Source organism: Enhydra lutris, unplaced genomic scaffold (genome assembly GCF_002288905.1).
Source record: "Enhydra lutris kenyoni isolate GAN:26980312 unplaced genomic scaffold, ASM228890v2 scaffoldscaffold46, whole genome shotgun sequence".
NCBI classification, from domain to species: domain Eukaryota; kingdom Metazoa; phylum Chordata; class Mammalia; order Carnivora; family Mustelidae; genus Enhydra; species Enhydra lutris.
Genome location: NW_019154130.1, coordinates 1,569,784 through 1,597,451, shown reverse-complemented (window position 1 = coordinate 1,597,451; position 27,668 = coordinate 1,569,784). Strand labels below are relative to the sequence as shown.

Here is a 27,668-nt window from a genome sequence, read left to right as displayed (position 1 = left end):
TACAGCAACAAACAGAACAGTTTATTTCACAACATTAGCAACCCCACATCCAGTACCAGAACAATCCCGGAGCCGGTGACGCCGCACAGCTCAAGTCCACAGGTAACGTGGAATACTGCCAACGGTCTCAAATGCCACAGACTCTGCTCCTAGTCACGTGTCCCTAACGGTCCTCCACGACTGGTCTTCAACCTCAGTGGTGTCCAGAAGGAAGTGATCCAGAAACACAGACCAGGCGAGGTTTCAAATACCCTGTACGTTGTTTTGTAGCTTGAGATAGGACACACAGTCTTAAATATTTCCTGATGCGAGTTCTTTCTTAAGAAAAAAATTCGACGTCAATGGCTGAAAAGAGAAGTTGTTTCTGAAGCAGCAGACACAACAGGTTCACTACTGGCCCGCACCGACGAGCCGGGCAACGGCGGGACCCACATCTCACGACAGAAACCGTCAACATGACCTTCACACAACATCTTTGCAGCATTGGACTTTCACCTCTTAAAAAGCCCTCCCATTCCTCGGGACAAGCAGACGTGCGTTAATCAAAAAGGAAAACAAAGTGAGCTCATTCGGTCTACAGGGAGGAAACACACCAGGACGCCGACGGACACACACGCAGTCTCCCGAGGCCCCATTGGCTCGGCCGAGAGCTTCCGTCCCTGTGGCTCCCAGTGGTCCAGATGAGGAGCCTGCGTCTGCTCCGGGAGGGGGACCAAGGAAAGGCACTTACCCAGCTCATCTGGGAGAAGAGGAGACGCAATCCAGGGACCACGCACGTGGTTAGGAAGTCGGAGAAGCTTCCTCTGCTCAGCACGTGGCCGCCTGCAGTCCGGGCCGTGGCCTCGGGACGTCAGGTCCTCCTACTGGCAGCCGCCCCGTTGGCTCGCGAGCGCTGCCGGTCGTACCGCACAGAAACGATCAGGAAAAGCAGGAGGGTGGCTCCCTGAATCGCGGCCAGAAGAAAGAAGTAATAGTTCAGATGGCAACCGTTAATATTGCCTGCGGAGAAAGAGGGAGAAGGAAGTTCGTCAGCCGCACTTAGGGACTGTTCAAGAGCTCAGCTACTAAGTTCGGTTCCTAGCAAGGTCACGGTGATCTTTACTGTGGTTATTAAAAAAAGAAGAACAACAACAAGAAGGACGAGGGGAAAATCTTATCTCTATTATTCAAAATACGTAAGTACTTTGCTTCTTCAACCGCCACAAATGCTGCTCTGAAGCCAGCGTTGTCTCTACCACAGGCTCAGGACCGGGGTCTCTGGCGTGAACGCCCCCGCCCCCGCAAAAGTCTCCCCACTGGTCGATGGGAGGATGATGCCACAGCGCCTGGCCCGGGAAGCACAGCAACAAGACCTATTTCAGACCAGGGCTCCTGAGAATCCACCCTGTGGGCTGGAGGGAACCGTCCGAGGTGAACGAGGGGAGTGTCCACTGGCTAAAATAAAAAAATGTTGAGAAAGTCTTTTTTTCCTTAAATTCTTCCAGTACAGAAAGTTTGGGGAAAGGGAACAAACAACCCCACTATGGCCCTGTGCCGCCCCCGAAGCGATACCGGATGGGGTGGTGTTTCCTCCCGGTCTTTCTCCGCGGTGCTCTTCCCCGGGGGGCTGCGGGCTGACCCAGTGCACACAGCTGTCCTGAGGACCCACCCGCAGGCCGATGGTAAGGTGACGCTCTCCACAGCTCGGGTCTAGAACCGGGACACTCATCAATGCCACACGCCACACCGCGGGCCCGCCCGGACACCGCATCCGCCTAGGAGCTGCGCGTGTCCTGTGCCGGGCAGCAGTTCCTGGACAGCAAGCGCCCTCCCACGCGGCGGTGCCCGTCACAAGCCAGGGCGGACGGCTGACAGACATTCGACGTACAGTCTTTTAACACAGGGTTTTAAAATTTTCTCCAAAAAGATTCAGGTTTTAGCATCCTCAAGGTGACACGGGTGCATCCTCCGTCCCAACAGCTAACGTAGCTGACGTTCAGCTTTGCCCCAATCACTGAGCATGGCCTTTCGCACGTGCTGCCCCGTTCTGTTCCCAACACACCCCACCCAGGCTGAAGAGGTTCCAGACAGACCCTGAAGCTCAGCCAATGCAGCTCAAAGCCAAGTGGCCTGCCATGTCTGGGCTGGGCTGCCCCCCGACCCCCGTGAAATGGGGGCAACAGCAGTGAGCAGAGCGTGTGCACACAGGGCACCCCACACAGGTCCTGGGATGCACAAAGGCGTCACCATCGCCCGCCTGGGACCACCCCATGGTCCTCATGGGTCCAGGACCGTCAAGTCTGTAGCGAGAGTCTTTCCGCTGGAGTTTCCAGCCACCACTGACCGCCACCGCTCCGTGTGGAGAAGTGTGTGTGCAGAACACAATGTTTGCACCAAAACATCCAGAGACGCTCACACACGTCACCCTGGGCTCCCTAAAAAGCCTGACCCCGTCGCCACGGCCCACAGGTGTCCTACCATGTCCACCATCTGTCACCCACTGAAAAGGCAGACACATTTCTCGACAAATGAGCAAAGACGTACTCGCTCCACGGCGTCTCCAGAGCCTCCCTCGCTCATGCACATCAGAAGCAGCTCTCTGATTCACTTATCAGAACTGGGCGTTCCTGTTCGTCTGACGCTGGGTTGTGAGGTTGGGATGTTCTGGAACTTGCCCTGTGCCTGAAACACACTCACTGACTCAGTGCCTCACGGCGCTTGTACTCTGCCCACAAGAACGACAGACAGAGCCAGATCCGAACGAAGCGCTCGGGTGGGCTGCAGAAGACAAGGGCTGCCCCCATGCGTCGCCTGGGAAGGGATCTGGTAGCACCTGCATTCCTACCGTCAACACGGTAGTCAGGACAGTGACTGAGCCCCTACAGTGTGCCGGGCTCCGTCCCAGGTACTGGGAGGCCCACACAGCCCCCCCGGAGCCCGGGCTTTGCTGTCGCCACTTGCTGTCTTAGCTCCTCGGTGCTGCGCAGGCTTGCTGGTGGGACCCCAATGATGTTATTCCACGTGCTAAAACTGAAACAGGAGCCCCCAAATTAAGGAGTCACTCCAAACTTCCGAAGCGCAGGCGCCCTGGGGGCTCAGTCGGCTGAGAGTCCGTCTGCAGCTCAGGTCACCATCCCAGGATCGAGCCACACTTGGGGCTCCCTGCTCGGCGGGGAGCCTGTGTCTCCCTCAGGCACGCGCTCACTCTCCCTCTCAAGTGAAGATGTAAATAAGTATTAAAACTTCCGAAGCTCAAAGCTGGCACACCAAGAGAACGAGTATTCCCGGCTAGGGTCAGCCTGTGTGGGGTCAGGAAGGGCATTCAGAGACCTGTCTGCCGCCCACCATCACCCTGTACTTCTTGGGCCTCATCGCAAACCGAAGGACAATGACCCCCGAAGACGGTGAACTCTGGGAGGTTGGACTGGACAAGACAGGCTCCTGGGCCCTGGAGAAATGAGCTCACAGGTCCCCCGAGACATACGGGCGAGAAGGTCGCCAGCTGCTTCACTCACGACAGCCTCACACCTGCAACATCACCAACACCCAGCGAGAGCAGAACAGACCAGTGAGTCGTGAGTGACTCGCCACCCGGCTTCTCTTCAGGGTCAGAGAACAGACTGCAGGGGATGGCACCAGACCCACGTGCGGAACGGAGCCGGAGAGCACAGACCACAGCCAAGAGGAGGAGTCCGTGGTGCCCAGCGTCACAGCAGCGAGCAGCCAGCGGGCCGGTGAGTGGACTGACCGGGCAGGCCCAGGGCAGCCTCCCGAAACGGACCGCATCCTGATCCGGATTCAATACCTTCCAAGACGCGCGCTGCACATCGTACACACCAGCCGCGCTCAGTCTTCGGAGCATCCTACTACTGACCTCAGTCAGCTCAGGTCATGCTCTCAGGGTGGCGGGACTGGGCCCGTCTCGGGCTCCCCACTCAGCGTGGAGTCTGCCTGGGGATTCTCTCTCTCTCTGTCCCTCCCCCTGCTCATGCATGTTCTCTCTAAAACAAATCTAAAAACAAAACAAAACAAAAAAGAAACAAACCCTGGGGCATCTGTGTGGCTCAGTGGGTTAAGCCTCTGCCTTCAGCTCGGGTCATGATCCCAGGGTCCTGGGATCGAGCCCCGCATTGGGCTCTCTGCTCAGCGGGGAGCCTGCTTCCTCCTCTCTCTCTCTGCCTGCCTCTCTATGTGTGACATCTCTTTCTCTCTCTTTCTCTGTCAAAAACAAAACAAAATAAAACAAAAAAACCCTTAAAAAAAAAGATCGGTGTGCTTCACAGCCTAAGTCATCCCGGATCTACGCAACGATGATGAGGACGATGACGAGGACGTCAAGCACCAGCCAACCGGGAGAACAGGCTGGGAAGGGAGCAGAGGAGCGAGTGCCGGGCTCCACCTCCATCCTGCAGTCCTGTAACTACACAGGGAGCCACTCCGTGCGTCGATCGTGAGAGGCTACGCGAGCTCAAGGCCGCTGCTTCACCACCAGCCTGAACACAAGTGCAGAAAGGAAGGACTGGGGCAGCAGGGAGCCAGGAAAAGCACAGACGGCGCCCAGGACAACACCTGCCGCTCCCTCTACTGCCAGATTTTACTGGCGCGCGTATGCTGGGGATTACCTGGTCCCATTCTCTCCCCAAATCCCCAGGTGGGAGGGCGCTGGGAGGGAGCTGCCTGGCTCACTGTGCGTTTCCCACATCCACATCCCCTCCTTGCCAACCAGGCTGCAGGGGTCTTGGGGGCTGTGGCCACAGCTCGCTGAAACTCTCCTTACTGGTGTGAAAATAAGGACAGCACTAGACATGGTGTGGGGCTGTCCCAAGACACACCGCTCTGAAAAGGACACGGGCACACAGGATCCAGCTCTAAGCTGGGCACCAGGACTGGAGACAAGCTTCACAGTGGGGGGCTGGAAGCTACGGTCAGAAATAAAGGGCGAATGATGGTAAAGTTGAAGATAATCAGTGACAAGGGGATGAAATCACTGGAAAGCAATCAATCGAGATCATCAAAACAACCAATCCTTCAAAATATGCTGAAAAGTAAGACAAAGAAACGGAAGAATCAACAGGGTTTTGCTCTCTGCATCAAGGATTTGTCTGTAGAAGGTCCACCCATGCACAGAAAAACAGATCACGGGACACCAAGAACCTGTGAGAATTCCCGGAAGCCACCGCGCACCTGCTGCGCGCTCCACCGCCGCTCACCCGCCCAGGGGCCCGGGGATCAACAGCAAAGCCCTAGCCCGACCTCTGAGCCAGCCCTGGGGACGCTCCCACAGCCGGACCACAGCGAGGCCGGGGCTCCCGGGGCCACAGGAGCGGCTGTGGTTTCTGGAAATCACCCTGGGACTCCACAAGCCGGAACTCACCCCTCACGATGGGAATGTTAACTTAGTCAGGGAAGGGTCTTTGGAATTGTGTATTTTCCCAGGGCAGGTCCCCAGGCTCTCATCAGAGTTCCAAGGGGGTTTAGGACCCAAAGTGGCTAAGGGCCCTGGACCCACGGAAAAGCCGCAGACTAAACAAGAACAAGTAAGAAGGCAGTTTTCACAGGCCGGACAGAAGAGGAAAGCCTTCAACTCCTGTGCCCAGTTAAAAGCTACCATAAATCGGAACGCCTGGGTGGCTCAGGTGGTTAAGCAGCTGCCTTCGGCTCAGGTCATGATCCCAGCGTCCTGGGATCGAGTTCCACATCGGGTTCCTTGCTCATCAGGGAGCCTGCTTCTCCCTCTGCCTCTGCCTGCCATTCTGTCTGCCTGTGCTCGCTCTCTCTCCCTCTCTCTCTCTGACAAATAAATAAATAAAATCTTTAAAAAAAAAAAAAAAAGCTACCATAAATCTGGGAACACCAAAACTCTCTTCGGTAAGTGATTCTGCTCAGCGCCCCACCATGCCCCCTACTGGCATCAGCGGTAAAATCCCCTCCTGACAGTCACGAGTCACGGCTGTGACTCAAGAAAGGAACTTACTATCTATCCGCGTCTTTAACAGCAGAAAATGTAGAAGTGCGGTCAGGAAAGAGAAACAACACACACACAAACACAAACACACAGACCCAGGTGAATGGAGACAACTTGGTGACACGGACTGGACTGATCCGTGGAATTCCGAGGAAGCAGCAGCAGCCCCGCAGACCCAGACAGAGGCTTAGCTGCGCCCGGCCAACACACAAGGACCCAGGGGACCAGGCGGGGCGGGGTCTCAGGCAGCTCCTGGGTGGCCGAGCTCCACTACTGCGACCACACGCAGCCCGAGCCCGCGTCCTCCGCTAACACAACCACCCGCCGCAGCCCGAGCGCGGGTTCTGCCAGTAGCCATGTTCAAACAGCGGCGCGGCCCTTACCGAAGTCTGTGTGGTTGCTCATCCAGCCGATGGCTCTGACGGACACCAGCTCCAACAGCCCGGAGCCCACGAATGAGCCGACACCGGAGAAGAAGAAGAACAAGCCCATTATGGCACTCTGCATGGACTTGGGGGCGGCCGAGTAGGCGAACTCGAGACCTGCAGAAAGAAGAGGTTGTTTCCGTGAGAGCGGGGCTGACACTGCCCCTGCCTGAACGTAGCAGGGTTAGCACAGGGCCCATGTGGGGACTCGGATGAGCAGGGCAGCTCCCTTCCCTGCTCTGAAGACTGTATTTAACACAAGGTCAAGAAATCAGGGGCCCTTTCTATTCACCACGAGAGTCCTGAAAGTCAGTCACCGAGCAAAAGGTCAAGTCCTTGCTCTTCCACGTCACAGTGACGTCTGACGTGTTGGCTCCTGCACTGATCTCTATGGTTAAAAAAGCAAACTTCTCTGTTCTCAACTAAGGAGGGTATGAACAACACATACAGACTAAAATGCAGATTCTGTGTAAGACTTCCATCTTAAAGGCGACACATCTTAAGATAATCTCAATGAGACACCTATAAATTCAGGTTTTTATAACAAGCCCACGTGGAGATTTACAGCGTATTCCAAATGCAGGACCACTCTGTTCACCCTCCAGAGTCATGAGCACACGCTGTGGAGTCTGGTGACAGGTGCGGTGGGAACCACAATCCCCCACAATCGATCCGGGCTCTGGTCATCATTAATTCCGTCCCTCCCTTCCAGCAGCATGGAACTGGTCTGCACACAATGTGCCTGTCCGCACCCCACAGCACACGGCTCATGGGAGGAGCGAGGACTGTGTGAACAGGTTTGCCTCCTTCATAAAGCAGACACACCCAGAGCTCTGGCTGTGGCTAGTGCCTGGGCCGCCACGGCAGAACCACAGAGCCATGGTTAGGAAGTATCCAACCTGGGAGGAACCACCCACGGCCTCTTCCTCCCTCTCTCTCTGTGGCACCTCCACGGTAGTGGATGAGCCATAGAAATGTCTCTGGGAGCCCCGTTTCTACCCCTGAAACAAGAGCCTCAGCCATGGTACCACGTACTTACCGACTCACATTCAAGACCACAGCTGCTGCCGTGAAACACGGGTCCCTGTGTCTCCGTGCGTTCTAACAGAGCGCACAGGGAGACATCCTGCCCCGTCCCCTCCGCACCACGCCAGCCCCAGACCCGCGCGAGAGAAGGCCCACCTGCTATGCTGGCGAATATCTCACTGACACCAATCAGCACGTACTGTGGCACCTGCCACCATATCGGCAGGTCAGCGGCATAATACACGACTTTTCCGATGGTCTGATTGATGGTTTTCTCTTTGACAAGGTCCAGCCTTTTGCTCTCCAAAATTCCTAGAATTCATAAGGAGGTTAATAGAACACTTACTCATTAACGTTTGCAATTAAACTAAAACACTACAGGCTTGCGGCAAGATGCTTACTGACTACTCGAAAAAGTGGAGGGTGTGGCCCAGCGCCCCCGGAAACGCCCGACCTAAAAGACCGCACACTCGCGACTTCCTCAACAGTTACTCCAACACTGATCCCACCAGACCCCTTCCGGCGGGTCTTCACACCACCTCACACCACGGACGCTGCCCACACGGGGTTTGCCCCAGCGTCGGGACGGCCCCCAATCGCCGCCGTCCCGATCGCCTTCTGTTACCCGCCTACGGTGAGGAGCGTAATTATGCACCCACTCGTCGGGGGCACTGAGTTCCGAGACGTCTTTCTCGCTGTGCTAAGGGACTGAGGCTGGCCCGCTGACTTCCGGGCATTAGCCTACAGCCCTGGCCACGGCTGACGAGGCCTGTCTCCCCGCCGAACCCCGGCGAACAGCCTGCACGCTCAGCAGCCCTCAATCTCACTCCGTTACTGGTCACTTGTCAAGGGCAACGAGGGCAACAAAACCGCACAGGGAAACGAGCAAGCGCCCAAGCAGCCCCTCCTTGTGAGGAAGGCACAGGCCGCTCAGAGTACAGCGGAGAGGCAACAGCGCAGCAGCGAGTTCTTAGGTCAGAGCGGTCGCCGGTCTTGTTCCTAAAGAACTCTGTGAATGGCATAATGGGCCGGAGTACTTAATATTTATGCAAGCGCACATGTATTTAAAAGCGTGAGAACGAGGAAGGTCAGCTGTCTGAGAGAAACCTGAGAATGAGAAGGTCCAGGCTACCAGTAACAGGACGGGGAAGACGAATTCTGGAATCGGCCCCCAAACTACAGGTCACGTGGAATGTCCAACCAGGAGAGCACTTATCAAAGGAGCACGGTAAGGACAGGCCTCTGGCTCACCTCCGTCAGAAAGACCTGCATCCCCTCCCTGGAGGTGCGTGGAGGGGACCCCGATCCCTCCGCCTCCGCACCCTGGCTTCTAGCAGAAAGTGCGGGAGCAGACCGGGTGTGCAGAGCCATCTGCCTGGGGCTCCTGGCTGCTCTGGATGGGGCCTCTGAGGCATGTCAGGGCCCGTGGCTCTCTCTGCCAGGAATCTAGTAGTGGCATGAAGGGTCTTGTCCACAAGGGACAGCTGTCCTCTGGGCATGGGACAAAGTGTGAGTGGCTTCCTCTGGGTCAGCAGAGGTTCCCCTCACACTGCAAGGTCACCGCACCAGCCACCAGCATGCAGCTGGAAGGTTCTGGGCAATTCTAGTGCAGCTCGGTCTGCAGGAAGGACTCTCTCAGCCCGTCCTGAGGGCTGCAAACTGAAGCTGGAGAGAACACTCTTCTCCACACGGAAGGCTGGACTGGTGAGAGGACATGTGTGCCTGCGTGCGGGGCCTGGGGGTGCCAATGGGGACAAGACCTGCTCCGTGGTCTTACCAGCAACACGCACGCTGTGCAGATCAGGGGAGAGGCTGAAACAGAGGTGCTGGCCAGGGGACACAGAGGACGAGGCCAGGGGGAGAGCCTCGTGAAGGAGGAGGGCTCTCCTGTGGTGAGTCAGGAAGGATCCGGAGGTGTGCTGCGCGTGGCCGACCACGCAGACGGCAGCGGCATGGAGCGCTGTTCGCAGAAGCTGCTCATGGAGGAAGGGAGTCACCAGCACCTAGGCCCCGCGCAGGACGTCAGGAGGTAACAGCAGGGAACTAACAAGGCAGCACCCACACGAGCGTGACGTTAGGGGCCGTAATGGCCGACACAGCACACTCCTCAGTGACCCACGGCTCTGCAGAGGTCAGAGGAAAGCAAACCCGTGGGTGTGGGTAGGACGAGGGTGGAAGGCGTACCAGCACGGCGGGGGGCGGGGAGGGGAAGGACCGGCCAACAGATGGCCTGCAGTCACCAGCAGAGGACGAGGTGACGCCACATGACACGAGCAGAGAAAAAGATTCAAGAGAAGCCCACAGGACATCACAGATGCGCTCCATTTCACACGTGCTCGCTGCACCGACAGTGTCACAGACACACTGGCACGATCCTCCCCGAACGGAGAGACGGACGCGCCACGCTCTGGAAAGGGGAACAGCACAAAAATCTGGCTGCAGGCGCGGGCTCGGGACCGCTTCTCCCCCAGGGGACACAGTTAACCCCAGAGAAGACAGAAACACAGTGACACCGTGACAGACACACGGCTCTCCAAGTCCCTGTCAGCCGAACAAGTGGACAAAAACCACGAGGCTTCGCTTGGTGCGAGGGTTGCCATCCGGAGGCCCAAAGGCAAACCCTGGCCCCCATGGCCACGACCCACAGCTCAGGACTCAGTGAACGGGTCGGGGACACAAAGGTGTGTACTCGTGGGGTCGCACTGGGAGACCCACACGGTGTTTGACAGAGGGTGTGGCAGGACCCGGGCCCATTCAGCAGACGATGCGCAGACCGCCACTCGCTCCTGGGCCGCGCGCTCATCCCCAGGGCTCCGGCGCCCCTCGCAGACTGCACAGGTCGGGGCTCCCGCTAGAACGTGTCGGATAAAACAGCCCATGGAGCTCCAACAGAGGATCTATCCTGCTCAGCTCCCTATGAACATCCAGAAAGTGCCACCAGGCCAGAAAGGAGGGCCTGCAGTCCAAAGGCGGGAGTTGTGAAGCCATGACCTCTCCCAACTCCACAGTAAGACGAGACACCACTGACCCACAGATCAGCCTCAGTACGAGGAAAACCGCTCTCCGAATCACACGGGGTCACGAAGTAAAACGCAGGTTCAGGTGCCTTAGAAGACGACAAAATTACAACAAATCCAAGCACATGAGACCTGCCAAAGTGTCAGTGATAGGCAAATCCATGCCATTCCACAGTTTTCACTATTAAATGGGGAAGAAAAAGTGAAAGTAAACGAAGGCTGGAGTAACTCATGAGAGAGAAAATCACAAAACCAACCCAAGGTAATAGAGAGAAATCCTGTCTTATTCTCTGTTGTTAGAAAACACAGAGAAAGTCAAATTGATAAATTCAAGACATACTTCTACGGAAAAATCATCACATACACACAGTTCTGGCAAGCCTGATTTAAAAAAAAAAAAAAGGCACATAAATACACGAAACTGGAAAAGAGGAAGGAAACACATTTATGGAAAAGGTAATTTTTATCTCCAGTCCAATAATTTTTCTAAAACTCAATAAAGCGAACAGTTTACTCAGGACATTTAAAAAAAAAAAAAAAAACACTTAAGTGTTTCAAGAGAAAACACAATCTGCACAAAATTGAGGAAAAGGTGAAAATATCATCCCATTTCTCCTGAGAGAGTAACAGGCTCATGTGATTTTCAAGGCAAAGACCTGAACTCCCCTGGGAGCACAGAAATTCCCCCGGTGTGATACTCTCCTGCCCACAGAAACTGGGGGTCTACCAACTCCCTTTCTGAAGCCATACGACCCAACGTCAGACCGCAGACCGCAGACCGCTGTCAGCTAGCGGTGGAGGAACGCAGACCACCACAGGCTGCCCTCTGGACAGACTCATTTGTTTCAGAAATGCAGTAAGGAGCATTAAGAATTTTTTTTTTTAAGATTTTATTTATTTATTTGACAGAAAGAGAGATCTCATGTAGGCAGAGCAGCAGGCAGAGAGAGAGGGAAGCAGGCTTCCCGCTGAGCAGAGAGCCCAATGCGGGGCTCAATCCCAGGACTCTGGGATCATGACCTGAGCCGAAGGCAGAGGCTTAACCCACTGAGCCACCCAGGAGGCCCGAGCATTAAGAATTTAATAAAACTAAACCATCAATATCCGGAGATGGGGCTGGGGTGGGGGGGAATGCAATCCTCTTGGAAACCAAAACAGACCCAGTAACCTTGAAATAAAGGTTAGAAATTTAGCATCACCGTGAATATGCATCTCAAACTCCAGTTCTAAGCTTCGGGGAGCTGCCCTGAAGGCGCCTGTCAGAGCCCAGGGGGCGGCGGGCTCTCCACAACCGCCAGCTCTCCCAGCACTAACCCAAAGTCCCGCCAACACCGCCCACCAGAGAGGCAGGGAGGGAGAGTCACCTGCCGGCAGGAAGGGAACCCATGCTGTCTGAAGAAAACAACTGACCGTTCGAAAAGAATTCATTTGAACTCAGAATTTTTTAAAAAATTCCTTATGGGAGTGAGCAAAAATACACCAAGGGGTTAGGAATAAACCTAGTACAAAATGCACAGCACCTAAAACAAAACATGCGTAAAACTGCAAAATACCGTAAATAAAGTTCAAGAAAACAGGAAGTTACTAGAAAGAATATTCCTCCAATGAAAGGTCTGACTGCATGTCACCACGAACAAGAAAACCCCGGCACAAAATGCCACAGGGCCTAACCGCACACAGAATGTGGGGACCGATAACGGGGGGAATCGTCATCACGGTGACATGCCTCCAAACAAAGCCGTTCCTTGTTTAAATCCTTCAGGGAAGAGATTCGCAGAGAAAGTAACGAGCACTGACAAGAGAGCTGGCAGCGGAACTCACGCCCGTGGCCTGAACACCTTCCACCGAGGGGACAGAAAGCCAAGGTGACAGAAAGCCAAGGCAGACACGCAGACGGGCTGGCGCGCGGACAGACTGGAGTGAGCCACCACCCGCACCGAGAGGACCGGTCGAAGAACTGATGGTGTATTTAACACAGCCCGTTTAGCTGTTAAACACCGTGATTTAAATGTGTAATTCACATAGAAAAACAGAATCAGGAACAGTTAAGTCATAAGCTGTGAATAGTCGGTTTCATTTCTCTTTAAAAAAGGACATACTTAGCTGTAACAGCAAATGTCCTTGGAAGACATCACGCGGTCACCCTGGAAGGGGGGGGTTAGGATGCTCTGGGGGCTCCCCGGCTCTTCTCCGTGCGTCTGTCATGACCACAGATCGACTATGTCATACTAATTTTTGAAAACGTGCTGTGGACCTGCGCTTAACTAATGCCAGATATGAGCCAGGGAAAGGCTCTCGGCAGGCTCTACCCCAACTTCAGGTGCTCTCGGGCCCCGAAGGCCGCGCACAGAGTCCCGCCTACGCCCGTGCTGACCAGCACCCACAACACCACCAAAGGTATGGAGGGGCCTGCATGGGGATGGGTGGGCCCCATGGCTGGAATGAGGGCAGAGTCACAGGCTTCCTGTAAGGGAACTCTGTCAGCTCATCCGAAGCCTTAAAGGGACGCCCTGCTAACACTTGCAGAAACCCCCCACAGGAATGCCCAGTCATGCTCCCAGGCACCCCAAGCCCCAACCACAGAGGACTGCAGAGGAACGGCTGACGGGGAAGGACAGTCACGATGCTTCAGGGTTGGTCTTCAAAGGGGGCAAAGGAAATACAACATATCTACCATGTATCATATCTGTAATCTTCCCAGCGCCCGCAGAGCGGTAACCACGGATTTCTGAAGGTGGTGGAACGACCAGTGAATGAGTGTGTGTGCGCACGCGTGCGACGGCTCCTCTGTATCTACGATTTTCCCTCCTTACATGTAACACACACGGCTTTTACTATGCTCCTCGGGTTTTTCTGACATGTACTTTCTCCATCAGGCTTGCGCAACGGGATCCCGTTCTCGCAAAAACACAGAGGGGGTGTGGGCAGACACACAAGACCAGGCAGGTTCACACCGCCGTAATGCTGACCGCCTCTAGGGCAATCACGGCTGGTTTTTATTTCCTTCTTTATGCTTCCGAGTTCGCCTTCCCTCCAGCGAGCATCTGCCGCTCCAGTAACCCAGGACTGTACGCACACGGTCCTTCCAGGGGCACACGGTTCTTTAAGGGGAAAGGAAATCTAACTAACGAGCACACTTCCTTTTCCCTTCTGCATGCGTGAGAAACCCCTGGGACCTGCCTGATTCTCGTCCAAGACACCTGAAAGAACGAACCATTCCCAGCAGGCGTGGTTCTAGATGGAAGATATTGATTGATTATGGGGGAGAGGAGTAAGTTCAAAGGCAAAAGTTTCTTTTCTATTAAAATGTTGGCTTGCTGAGAATTTCAATCTCTACTCAAAGCTTACTAATGTTCCAATTAAATGCTCGCTCGAGCTGGAAATAAAACTGCGTGAAGCTCGTGCCACTGTTAATTTAATAAACTGTGCCTAAATCAAGTACCAGAGACTTAAAATCCCTGAACTAGTGACTCTGGGGCTCCTTTCCACTGTTTAAGAACACGAGTATAATAACACGAGTATAGTGGGTGGTTCCTATTCCTACGGGAGACTCTCCAACTCCAAAGCCTCAGGGCCGTGTGACCACACCAGCTCCCCCAAGCCCCCACCCCGAGGCACAGGCGACCTCGCAGAGCACGGCCCATCCTGCCCAGTGCTGGGTGAGAAGTACCGAGCGCTCCACTGGCACTGGTGAGCGCTGGCTGCCATGCCCACGGGGCACTCTCCGCAGTCACTCAGCTGTCAGCTGCCTCCTACACAAACACGTGCAGAGGCCACAGGAATGCCCTCCCCGGTTCTCGGAGCGGCCCCCAGAAGCTACCCGGCCAGCAATCAAATCGAAAGACAAGATGGTATTAAAGGAGCCCCAACCCAGAATCTCCCAGGAAATGCCTGAAAACCAAGGATACGTCCCTTCCCAGAGGGAGAGAACTAGGACCCCCTTCCTTGGCATGTGACCAGCATGGCTGTGGTGCAGAGAGGGCCCCACCGGTACAGGGACAGAAGGGAGCTGTGGGGCCAAAGCTGAGCCTGCAGCAGCTGCTCAAAAGAAGCAGGACAGACAGACAGCATCCCCGGCCAGCAGTTACTCCAGACAGCCCTGACGATCTCTGGACCTGCTTAATGAGACCCGCAGTCACAGCCCCACTGCAATTCAGTTTTTATTTGCTCTGAATCCCCCTGTGCCACAGGACTGGAGGAGAAAGAGAACCATGAACAGAGCACACAGGAAACACTTCATCCAGACACAAGCTCGCTTTAATTATCTATTTGATCAAGAGAAAACGTAATTGTCTTCTAAAATGTCCCAGTCCCTGGAATATAGATTTCTTAAGCCTAGAGACTCATTTCTTTATATCTATTAAGTACTATATCAATATGTTCACTCTGGGGACGGCGCACGGAGGCTGCTGGGAAACCCTGCTGCAGAATATTAAATCCTGTCTCAGCAGTGTTTAACGTTAAATTCCTCATAACAGTGGGTGATACATGGTTGGTTCGGGAGATCAGCTTTTCTGTTCTTGTTATGTAACTAAGCTGTCTTATGGTCCAATGATTTTCAAATATTAATGAAGGAAGAACTCCAGAGCGAGCTGAGAATGTCGGCGAAGATATTCCAACCTAACAGTCTGGAATGTAAGAACCATGAAAACACAGTGAGGCCCCAAAGGAAAACTCCCCTCATCGGCCCTGGGGAGCTTCAGGCACTGGCTCACATCCCCTCCTTCTCTGGGCGTGGGTGCTGGTCGTGAACCTGGACTTGAGGAAACCTTTCTCCTCACAAAACACACACGTGATTTTTCAGGGACAGACCAAAGTCAACTGCAGACCTAAGTTAAGAATGCCAAGGGTGAACCCACGACTTTGAGACCGATATAAAAATTCATCCATTCAGTGATCGACCGTCGCCCACAATCTCAATCAGAAGGGAGAGAACAAGCCTCCTCTGATCCAAGCCAGAAGTCACTTTCCAGAGCACTTTACTGCTTTCGGCTCTAGAAGAAAAACAGCAGAACCATATGGAGAAAATCTTAACCTTCACATCATGGAAACCAGAAAGCGACGAACAACACCTGTTCACAACACCCAACCCCCGTCCTCTTAGTGTGCGCCTACACAGAGTGACCAAGGGCCCGTCACGGGGCCCCGAGTCACCCACAGCGGCTAAGGCCAGTTTCGAGCTCCAGAAATGAGACCAAAACGCCTCCCCACCTGCAGCGAAGGCAGAACACATCACAAAGAACATTCCAACGGCGATCCTTTTTAGGGATGATGGGAGCAAGCCATTTCTTCTCAGAATGGGATCAACCAGTTTATCCTTTAAGGGAATTAACAGGAGGATGAGAACTGCGTCGAACATGGTCAGCCAGGCCGCCGGGAACTGGAATCGAAATGCATGAGACAAGGTTAGTTCTTGGGAGGAGTGAGTCGCTCACCTCACAACTAATGCCTAACTGAGAAAATCTTTATTCTAGCCAAGTCCATTCCCACAAAGTATAACCTCCTAAGGGAAAAGTCTCAGTTTCAAGTTACTGGAACTGAAAAAGATTTTCACTTCTAAGTGCATTTGCGGTTTGTTCCTCTGTGCATCCACGGAGAAAAAAGTCAGGTAGGAAGATTAGCGTTTGGTTGGCACCTGTCAACCATCCAGGAAACAACATGGCCCACAGGAGAACAGTCCCTAAAGCAAGCGCAAGTCCCACTCCAAGGACAATGCCGCCCGTCGGAGCAGCCGCGGAGCCCTGAGAAGGACCTGCGACCGGCCGCAGGCACCGCCTCTCACGTAAGCTCCGGGGAGCATTTTCGCACCATCGCAGCAGTTCTCACCGTATGAGGAGTGGCTGCGATACTGGAAATCGCCGGGATCTTCAAATGGAGACTCTGCAGAACGTACGTTGTCTGCATCTGTGTGTGAAAAGTGGTGCCGTTAGGTGCGGGAGCTCTCCAGCGGGCCGCCCACCCCAGGCCGCCCCGCGAGGACGCGCATGGGGCTCGGGTCTGAGAACAGAGCGATTCTTTGGTCATCGCACAAGTCCCCTGGAGAGCAACTTTAGAACAGAAGTCACGGAGACTAAACCCAAAGGTGGGGCCTGGAAAAACAGCAGCACACCCGCTCTTAGCGTCTCTCATGGAAAGGGTTTCGGGACACCTAAGTCAGCAGGAGTGAGTTCCACGACTGGAAACAGGATTCCAAGATCCCAGAGACTCCGCAGAGGAGGGCACAGCACCCCTGTACTTTGGCGGCGCCCAAAGCGAAGGCGGGGACAGAAAGCTATGGCTACGCGACAGTCGCGACTCACTTGGAAATACACTGTCCAGTAGGGGATCAAAGCCAAGAACACGGGGATGATCTTCACAAGGGCCTTCACGTCCTCCACCGTGTCCTCCGTAAACGGCCCTCCGCGAGACCTCTTACATGAATCAAACAGACTGTGTTTAGAAGAGTGCTGAAGGACTCCAAGGCCTTCACTTTGGGAGATAAAATGAAGGAGTTAGTTTTCTTCCAGCCCCAGAAATCAGGTACGTGGCAACAAATTAAGCAGGGAGGCGGGGAACCGGCTTTCCGCACTGCTCTGCTTTCCGGCCCTCCTGCTCACTAGCTGTGCAAACCCAACACAGCGGCCAGCAGTGCGCATGCGCCGACATGGCCAGTAAAGGGCCTCGCCGCAAAGGGCACCTGTGGCTCCTGCCACGTAACCGGTCTCTTCTCCAGCTCCTGTCACCCGCGCCGAACAAGGCTGGCCACTACGCCAGCGACATCGCTGGACAAGCGTTTGAGGGGAAAAAAACAGGCTGGACGTGGGGATTTTGAAGCAGGTGGCTTTTAAAACTTCACAACCACAACACCCATGTTGCTACTAAAGCTGTTGACAGAAAGTGCAGCCACAAAGGGCCCGGGAGGAAGGGCTCTGTTCTGGGAGGGAGAGCTGCGGTGTTGATGGTAACGTGACGATGTCACAGGCAGCCGGGTCCACTGGGTGCTTGCTCATTACCCTGGACCACGACCCTGGGAGGAGGCATCAGGACAGTGTTCTGGCCCCACTGCCCCAAGGAGGAAGCCAGTCAGAGAGGGCAAGAATGTGCCCAAGGTAACAAAGCTGGAGAACAGGTCTGGGATTTGAGCCAGAGGGCCTTGGCCACAAAGCCCGACACCCAGGTACCAGGGACGCCACCCACCCCTCCGCTGCCAGCCACAGGCCTCACGCTCAGGCTCAGGTGTGTCGGGTCAGAACACAGGCATTTCGATCACAGCTTGTGCGTGAGCAGTGGCGCTCACTTACTCTAGGACAGTCTCACTACTTATAAAATGAACAGGTCCCAGTGGGCAGCTCCAAAACACTCTAACGGTGAGGCATGCTCCTAGACTCTTAAGGATGAAACAGAAAAAGCTGTTGTATTTGCCAAATATTCTCTAAAGCCAGAAATACCAGGACATGAATAATTACCTTCAAGAATTCTTCCCTTCTTCCGTTCTGGGACTCAGGAAAAAAATGGTAGTGCATGCTTTCTAGTTTATAAACTCCTACCCAATTTACAACTATTTTAAATCATTTTTGTCTCATAAAACATTGATATTTTTTCATCTGAAAAGGAGGAGGAAGCAAAAAACTGAAAACTGTAACTTAGTATTTTAGCCGAATTTTGGACAGGACAGCTAAATTAAATTTAACAAACATTTACTGAGCACATACCCCATGCCCAGGTCTGTTCTACCTGGTGCTAGAGATACACAAATGAATTCAGAAAGATACTACTCCTAATCATACGTGGTTTATCTAGCAGGGAAAATAACCAGGAAAACTACACTTAGAGAGAAACTCTAAACTCTAAAGATACTGTCATACTTTATTTGAAGATATTCAGAGCTTCTCCAATTTTGGGCAGGGGGGCAAAAGCAAATGTAAAGTTCTCGCGTACCTATTTCAGATGCTATCAGTGATTCATTACATCCTATGTGTTTTTCTCCAAAAACATGTCAGTGTCCAGTAGGAAACCCATGTTTACACAGAGAACCACCCAGAAACGTTACTGGTCACGTTACTCGTCTTGTACCATCAAGACATTCTGAAAAGAAGTGCCAAGTTGACGTGCACCTGATGCCTTCCCTAACTCACACACGGTGTCAGTGTATTATTTTGCAACACATGAGGGTTCACTGTGGAACCACAGACACAAATGACACGAAACGCAGACAGGACCCAGAAGTGTCCCCACTCCCCGGGTCTGTGTGCACACACGGCTGCTCTCTCCCAGGAAGAGGGGCTATGAATTCTCAGACTCTCAACTCAACGAGGTATGTACCTCAGGGAAGGTTTACAACTCGTCCCACTCAGTTTGATGAACTGAACAGACACACGGGGACTTGTCACGTAAGGTCAGCGTTCACCTCTTGGAGACACAGATCAGCCTGGGCCAGATGAAGAAGCGCTGGGCAATGCTGCACTTCCCTAGATTTCTGGACCCGACCGTTTGCAAGAGCATCCTGACCGAGCCCTTGACGCCAGCAGGCGCTCCTCACGCGCCACGCGCCACAGCTCACAGCTGTGCACACATCAGCTTCTCAGGCCTCACAACGACCGCGTAAGGTGAGCCCCTGTCCACTGTACAAAACGGGAATGCAGGCTTGGCAAGGTCACTCACCTGCCCAAGGTCACAGAGCTCGGACTCTGAGCGCGAGGAAAGCGTAATTTGAGAATGCTCTGGACCGCCAACCTCTCTCAAAACAGCCCGTTTTATCTTAACTGTGCCAGCTGTCCCAAACCAAACCTAATGGGAAATCAGACTCCCGAGTGGCAGTAAGTCCCAGTCTCTTTCGTCAGGCCACTTGTGCATTCAGAACCCAACACCGTCCACAAAGCAGGACTGTCCTCCTGCAGAAATGTCTGCCAGGGGCCACCCACACCAACACACTGAAGCTGCAGAGCATGTTGCTCATGAGTAACCAACCCGCAGGACAAGCATCTGGGTGTGAACCCGCTTCTGCCTGAAGTCAGGCTCTGGCACTGCAGCAGGAAGGCAGCACTGCCTGAATCTTTACCCCTTCTCCAGTGCGATGCCACCACGGCTAGTGCTCAATGAGGAGTCCGAAGGCCACACCGAGCCCTTCGGATTCCAGAACCAGCTGGGAGACTGGCGGGAAGCACAGCAGCAGGGCCACGAGAGCTCTTCTGGGACAGCTTCAAACCTCCCACAGGGACGCCAGTATCGCACATTCATGTGACTCCAAGGGCACACGTAAGGCACAAGCAGACCAGCCACAAGGAGGCAGGTCTGGGAGTCGGCCTGCAGAACCTTCCGGCAGTCAGAGCCACCCAGCCAGGAGTGTGCTGCCCTGAGGGGTCAGCGTCTGGCTCCGGGACGGACTGCCCCTCAGAGTTGCCTACTTTGATCACAATGTTCCAAGGGAGTCGCTCACAAAGGGTCCCTGGGACTCCTCTGGGGTGATGGAAATATTCTCTGTCCTGACCATATTGCGGTTCCATGGTTAAATCAGGTCATAATTCCAGAACTGTACAGCTAAGATGGACGCACTGTACTACCCATAGATTACGCTTCAACAAACAGCAGGACTGCTGAGGTCTCTTCATGGGCGAAGGTCCAGACTTGCCCTTGTTAATGTGCATCTACGGTGACCTACCATCCATCCCAGTTTGCTGGGACTTCCCCAGGACACGGGGCTTTCAGCGCTAAAACCCTCAGGACCATGGGGCTTTTGGTGCTAAAACAGGGAAAGTCCCACGCAAAGGGGATGATGTAGTTCCCCTACCTGCATCTCAAAGTATTATTATGTCCTTCTGTCACAGAGCAGTTGCAGTGACCATGGGACGATGGGGTCCAGGCTGACACACAAAGCTGTTGACTCACAAGTGAGAAACAACACCTTAGAGCACAGAAGGGCACCTACAAAGTAAGCAACTGCTTTATTGCTCATTCAAATGAATTCCAAGCTTCTAGAATATAAGAGAAATGTAGACAGTATGTATAGTTCTCTCCTATGCTCTCTGCCAGTTTCTACCTCCATCACCTTTTTTATTTTTGAACGATTTTATTTATTTGAGAGACAGAGACACACACACACACACACACAGACACACCATGAGCAGGGGGAGGGGAGGCAGACGGAGAAGCAGGCTCCCTGCTGTGCAAGGAGCCCAATGAGGGACTCGATCCCAGGACTCTAGGATCATAACCTGAGCTGAAGGCAGAAGCTTAACCCACTGAGCCACCCAGGCGCCCCTACCTCCCTCATCTTTCTACAAGCAAGAGGTCCATCTAAATCAGCAGTGAGAGCAAGTTCAATGTGGAAGTTACACACAAAGTATGAGCTCTGGAGTCCGGCTGCGGGAAGACAGTAACGCCACAGCACATGCTCGAGCTGACATGAGACATTAAACCACTAGCCCGGAGCCCTGCACATCAGCCTGCGTCAGACCGAAGCCAGCACTTTATTCACAGCGATGGGGAAGTCGTGTTGGGCTGAGCCTACGATCACAACTGGGCACTCACCCACTGTGACTCTGCTCTCCGATTCGCTTCTGGGGCCGGCACGAATATGCCAGGATCTTGAACACATAGGTGAACGCGCTGCCATCGGGAGGTTTGGTGATGAAGACGCTCTGGCCGCAGAGGAAGACCAGGAAGGCGACGCCTATGCAGACCGCTGGGATGAGATAGCCGGTCACAAAACCCACGTTCTGCTGGACGTAGGCAATGCCTCCCAGCGAGACGATTGCCCCCAGATTGATGCTCCAATAAAACCAATTAAAAAACCTTCTTGTGGCTTCTGGACCTCGGTCTTTAACCTAAAGCAACAGGGAGGAAACAGACTTTGAAATGTGATAACCTTAGAGGATGAAAAGCCTGTAGAACGAGGTGACGACGATCACGGTCGTCATGGAGACCTGCAGGAAACGCAGCACAGTCAGCTTACACGTACGCTCGGGATCCCTGACAAAGGAGCACCTGATAACTTCAATCACTACACTGTCTGCGTGGTGTTTTTCTTAAGTGAGCTCACATCCAAGAAATCCAAGAGAGCTTCTCAAAGCAACATCTGGGGACCGCGTGCTCTGGAAACACCAGACGCGGCCTGAAAGTACCGATTCACAAGGCTCTCAGGCCAGACTTACCGAGTCACCATCTCTGGGGCTGGGGGCGAGGAATAGGCCTTTTAAACATTTTCCAGGCACTTCTACTCACAGTCAAGTTTCAGAACCACTGCTGTGTAGCTCACGCCTTGATCAATCTGGGGCATGGAGGAAATCCCACACTGAAACCAACACTGCAGACCAAGAAGGCTATGGAGGGAACCAGGAGACGTGCTGGTTAAGGACAGAGATTCCTGGAGGGTTCGACAACCGTTCATCTCCAGAACTTCAGCAGAGGCACCAGGTAACATTCCCCACGTGGGGGGCAGACATCCCACACGCCTTCCTTTCTCACCGTAACGTCCATGTTTACACAGACACCACTCTACTCTAGCCAGTGATCTCACACAATTTCTCAACAAGCTCATTACCTAAAGGTCAATGCTGGGTTGCATACAAAGACAGTCCTAGGCTTGCTGTCCTAGGAACCTCTATTGTCTCCTCCTTACAAGTTATTAAGAGGCTGATTTCTGTCCAGGTCACAGATCTGACATGTTCCACAGAACAATCCCCATCAGCAAAGCACAAAGGTTTTCAGTGGGGCCCGGACAACCAAGTACCAGATACAAAAAAGCACCCTGTCAGCAGTCCTGTAACTTGGTATAACATCGTAATCGCTATTTTTCTGAAATCAAAGTTGCTGGTATAAAACAGCCAAAATTGTGTGCTCCTCAAAAGAAAAAAAAATTTTATTCCAAAATTATTTAGTACGGCTACTGTGTTGGCAAGAGACATGCCTGAGCTGATGACATGCTAACCAGCATCCCAAACTGAAAATCTGAGTTTTAAATAAACCACCCATTCTCAGGAAGAACTTCAAGTTGTCTCCCACCTATGTCAGATCTGGGCGGAGGTCCTAGACCCAATGCTGGTGTGAGGACAGAATCAATGAGTCGTCCTGGGAATTTCTCTTGTTTCTAAGACGGCTCTTCATGGGGACACAAAATATATGAATGTTACTAAACTGGACGCAAATATTCACGCTACCCAAAGACAGACCAGAGGGAAGAAAAAACCGTAAGCTGAGAAATGGTTTCAGAGAAAATGTAACTAAAGATATAAGAACCAGCAATGGGGGGGAGGGGCGGACTCGGCGAACCTCAAAAGGAGGAGGGCCAGTAAACAGAACATCTGCGATTAATGCAGACAACATACATTATCAGCTCAAGCACATCAGCCCTGTTCGTCACCTACGGTGACACTAAGCATATCGTCCTGCAGGAACTTGGCAGTCAACTGCTTGGAACGTCTGAGTTGAATTCTCCAATGTTACTCGAGAAATCGAAGCCTCTTACTAAGGCCCGAAGTAACAACACACCAGTGATTTTTTTTTTCTAGAAATGGGAAGCCAGCTCCTACAAACTACACATCACATGCTTCTGTGCCCAGAGCTGGCGAGCCCGTCGCTGGTCCCATTACATCAGCACCAGCGTGGGGGGCCTCCCGCCCTCCCCAGCGAGGGCAAACAGCCTCTCATGTGACTGATCAACAGAGGCCACTGCAGTCAGCTCATAAAAGCGCAGCTCGAAGACCAGAGACCGGCCCAGTAAGGCAGACAGTCGGCTGGCTCGGAAAGACTCCTTCAGATGCGCAAGGCTGCCACTTCTTTTCCATCAGAAAAAAAAATGTATCATTTGCTCTCTACATCTGTGTAGTAAGCTCTTCTTCTTTCAGTTCTCTGTTTGAAAGGACACTGTGATCTCTGCAACAGGTGGGGCACTGGGGGGAATGAAGGGGCTGGCACAACCGGGGTCCTCGTGGATCACCTCGGCGTCGTCAGCAGCCCACCTGCCGTCCCAAGCCAGCAGACACCCCCCAGAGCTGCACAGCCTGATCCCGGCCGCCTCTCGTTCAGAACAATCCCTATAGGCCCTGTTTCAGAGATAAGGGGTGCGGGGAGTGAGAGAGCATATAAAGTACTTTAGAAACACAATCAGAGTTCCTCAAAATGAGAAGAGCCAGGAGAGGAGCAGCTAAGTCATCCTGAGGACGAGTGCAGCCATCCGCCCAGCGGGCTTCCTGCCCAGACCTGGGTCTCGGAGTCACACCCCCCTCCACCAAGCCAGCACCACTGGCCGCGGAGCTAGCACCCTGGCAGAAGGGCACCAACGTTTCCCTCCTAAATGCTTTGTTGCTGACGTAGTCCACATATGAAACAATTCACCATTTTGAGGTACAATTGTCTCCGTGGGTTTGAGCCTCCCCACACTTGAGGAACCACAAGCACTATCTAATTCCACATTTCATCACACCACCAAGAAACCCAGTTCCTTCACGGGCACTTCCCACTCGCTCTCCACCGGCCCCCCTGCTGCCACTGCTCTTCCAGTCTTTATGGGTTTGTCCATTCCAGGCACTTTCGTACAATAGGAATGGAAGGACGTGTCAGCATTCACGTCTGGATCACATGGCATGGCGTCCCCAGCCTTCATTCCCACCATAGCCCGTACCGACGCCCACGGCTGGGGGAGGTGCCAGTGCGCCTAGGGACCCCATCTACATTATCCCATCACTTTATCCCATCTACTTTGTCCACACATCACTTCAGGGTATGATCTCAACCATGCACTTCAACGTTTTAATCTTATGCCCAAACTGAAGGGAACAGTGAAACATACGCTTTTACAGACCCTGCATCTAGATCCTTGGTTCTCTTTTTCTGTAGCTATAAATGAAATACTCATCAAGCTGAATGATTTAAAAGTTGCAACACCCCACGGGAACCTAAAAATAAAGCCAAGGAGGACACGTGTTGGAGTGAGCACTGGGTGTCGTAAGCAACTCGTGAATCGTTGAACGCTACAACGAGAACTTATGAAGTCCTCCGTGTTGGCCAACCGAACATAATGAAAACAAAAAAATTTTTTTTAAATATTTGAAGAGATTAGACCAGTTATCTCATAGAAGCGTTTTTTTGTTTGTTTGTTTGTTTTTAATGTCCAAGTGTTATTACACGTGAAAAAAGTTCCCGTTCCGTCACGCATTCTCGAAAACCTCTACAAGAACACCATTCCTTTATGAACCGTAACCGTTAACCGTTATGGTCCATTACTGACTGGAGGGAACAGACGTTTAAGTCGGCCTGCCTGGGTCCAAACCCAGCTCCCACTTCCCTGCTGTGGTTCTGGGTGGGTCGAACCTTCTCCCCGGGTGTTTCCGGTAAAAGACACAAGCGCAGTCTGTAAGCTGTCCTGAGGCGTAGCTAAGGCAGTAGAACAAGGACAATGAGGGGCACGACAAACATTCATGTGGCTCGTGGCCCACGTGGCCGGTTTTAAAGGTGCTTCACTGTGCTGCTAATGCTGTGCCTTCACTGACGGCAGCAGGGCCGAAGCCACCAGCCTGGGCCCAGACACCCAAGTCCGCCCCAGCCGCACTGTGTCCCACAATGCCCATCTCGAAGCCACGGTTAAAGCAGAGATCGAGAAATCAGACCCGACTACCACTCTGGCCTGACCACGCCCTACAACAAAAAGAAGTCATCTTTTGTACCTCAATCTTCTTACTGGAAAAGCAGGTATGGATTCACATGAGGTCCGATGAGTTCACGTGGGTAAAGCACATTTCCTGGTGCAGAGAAGGAAGAATTTGGGACACGAGGCAGCTATCACTCCCAACATCATTAGAATGTGCCACCTTGTTTCGAGGGGAGCCTGACACAGGTCCTTTACCTAAAGCTCACATTCAAAGCACAGGCTTCTGCACGCTGGCTCAGTCCTGTACTAGCTGTGCGACTTGCGGCAAATGCTTTATCCTCTCGAGCCTTGGTTTCCTCATCTGTGAAATGGGCACAACAGCAGCAGCGGTATCACGAGGACTAAGACCGGATGGCGCACAGGGCCTGGTGCACAGCACCGTCGGTACAATCACACGGTTCTTCAGCACAAAAACCTAGGCATCGTCCTCCCTACTGCTGCAGACTCTACGACACGACTTGTCCTAAATGCGCCCTCCTGAATCCACGTCCACCGAGTCCACCCTAGTCCAAGTCCCTCTAACTGGGCCAATGTAATGGACTCCCACCTGGTACGCCGGTGGTCATCACTTCCCTTGCCCATCTCCTCACCACGCCACAAACGTTTTCTGTGACGAAGCAGGGCGTAAGGACTTTAGGTTCTGAGAGACATCCAGTCTTGGTCACAACTCCCCGTTCTGCTGCGGCACGTGAAAGTGGCCCCCGCCCAGACCAGTGTGCGAAAAGCAACAGGCAGGACTGTTCCAATCAAGCTTTATCTACGGCGACCGAAATCTGAATTTCATAAAACTTTCCCTTGCTACAAAAGACTCTTTCTGCTTTTTTTCTACCACTCAGGAACCTAAGAACCACCGACATTCTCAGCCTATGGGCCCCCGGAAAACAGGAAGTGGACCAGATTTGGCTGTCAGGCCTCAGCTGCCAAGCACACACCTGCGCTCTCGAAGCCCCGCTTTTAGAAACGAACACCAGATCATGCTACTCCCGCCCACCCCCCGCCCGAACCCACAAAGGCTTCCTACTCTATTCAAAATACGCCTCAAAGTCTTTTAAAGGCTTCACAGGACCTGGCCCCAGCCTACCACTGCTCTCCCCACTTCTGTTTTAGGTCCTCTGAAAGGTATTTGATATAGAACGTTGGGGAACTTGAAGCGTGTACCATCCGTGTTGACTTGATCCATTTATAGACCGCTGCAGGACTGTCACTGAAGCGGCTTCTGCGACGAGGGCATCGCTCCCTCCCCGGCCCCAGGGCCTTTGCACCTGTTGCTGGCGTGTCCCGGACCGCTCTTCTGACAGTCGCCACCTCGCCCTCATTCCCGGAGGGCCCCTCCCCAGAAGGCAGCGCCCGTCCACCGACGGGGCCGTCCCTCCCCGGCGCCCCGCGCGCGCACCTGGGCGCACCTGGCGCTCCCGCGCGGCGCTCACCTGGTCGGCGCCGAAGGGCGTGACGTTGGCCTTGACGGCGCCCACGCCCAGACCGACCAGGGCCAGCGCGCCCAGCGCGGCGGGCGCGCAGTAGCGGGCGGGCGCGTCGGGGCAGGGCGGCGCCGAGCAGTTGCGGAGGCGCGTGGGGCGCGGGGCCCCGCAGAGCGCGGCGCGCGTGGCGGGCGCGGCCAGCAGCGGGAAGGCCAGCATGCCGAGCAGGTAGAGCGCCAGGCTGAGCAGGATGGCGCGCGCGCGGCCGAGCTGCGCGTCGGCCAGCCAGCCGCCGAACGGCGACACCAGGTAGGCGAGGCCCATGAAGAGCAGCAGCGCCTGGCTGGCCTGCGCGCCCTCCCAGCCGAACGGCGCGCCGTTCAGGAACAGCACCAGGTTGGCCGTGACGCCGTAGAAGGCGGCGCGCTCCAGCAGCTCCGTCAGCAGCACGGCCGCGCACGCCGCGCGCCGGCCCGCGAACGCCTCCCGCCGCGCCCCCAGCAGCGGGGCCCGCTCGCCCGCCGCGCCCTCCATGCCCCAGCCGGCCGCTCCGCCCGCCGCTCCGCGCCGCAGCCTCTCTGGACGCCGCCGCCCTTCTCGCGAGACCCGCCCGGCCACGCCTCGGCCCGCCCCCGGGGCGTCCCTATTGGCTACCGCCCTTCTCGTGAAACCCGTCCTGCCACGCCTCGGCCCGCCCCCGTCTCGGTACCCTTATTGGCCGCGGCCGCCGGTGACTTCCGGTTCCGGTGGGCTCCCGCTTCCGGCGTGCGTGGCGCGTCAGAGTCCCGGCGTCCCCACCCGCAGAGTTTTAAAAGTGGAGTGTGGCCTGGCCCGGCCAAGTTGTCAACTCTCGGTTACGGAAACGTAGACCGTTATGGTGGCCCCGGACTGTGCCCGCGCTCCAGGCTGCTTTGCGAAGCTGGCGCCTGCCCCCGGCTTCCTCCGCGCCCCGGACGGGGTGTCTGCAGGCGCGGCGCTGACTGTCGGGGCTGAGTTCCGTGTGGCCGGCTGCCCCGTGCGCGCTGGGACGGTGAGCGGCACCTCTAGCCTCCGCTGTCCGCCGGCTGCCGGCTCCACGCCCGCCTCCCGGGCTGGCGGCCACACTGCAGGCTTTCCCGGGGGTCCCTACGAAGGACCGCTGTCCCAGAAGCCAGGCTCAGAGCCCGTGTCCTTGTCACAGGGACGGCTTCCCGCTGCCCTTCGCCCCTCAGCTCA

General features: G+C 54.3%; 1 protein-coding gene across 2 annotated transcripts; it reads right to left on the bottom strand.

The window, feature by feature from the left end:
• Positions 1-27,010, bottom strand: LOC111156532 (solute carrier family 15 member 4). Of its 2 annotated transcripts, none has more exons than XM_022517488.1 (8): positions 26,463-27,010; positions 20,919-21,214; positions 16,712-16,880; positions 16,239-16,316; positions 15,624-15,792; positions 7,552-7,707; positions 6,328-6,486; positions 1-999 (listed from the first exon to the last, which is right to left on the bottom strand). In XM_022517488.1, the coding sequence occupies exons 1-8, from the start codon at positions 26,985-26,987 to the stop codon at positions 851-853; spliced, it is 1,701 nt and encodes a 566-aa protein (XP_022373196.1). In that variant the 5' UTR covers positions 26,988-27,010; the 3' UTR covers positions 1-850. The 2 variants fall into 2 exon arrangements, with proteins under 2 accessions (XP_022373196.1, XP_022373197.1); XM_022517489.1 differs by having other exon boundaries at positions 1-943.
• Positions 27,011-27,668: the final 658 nt, after the last annotated feature.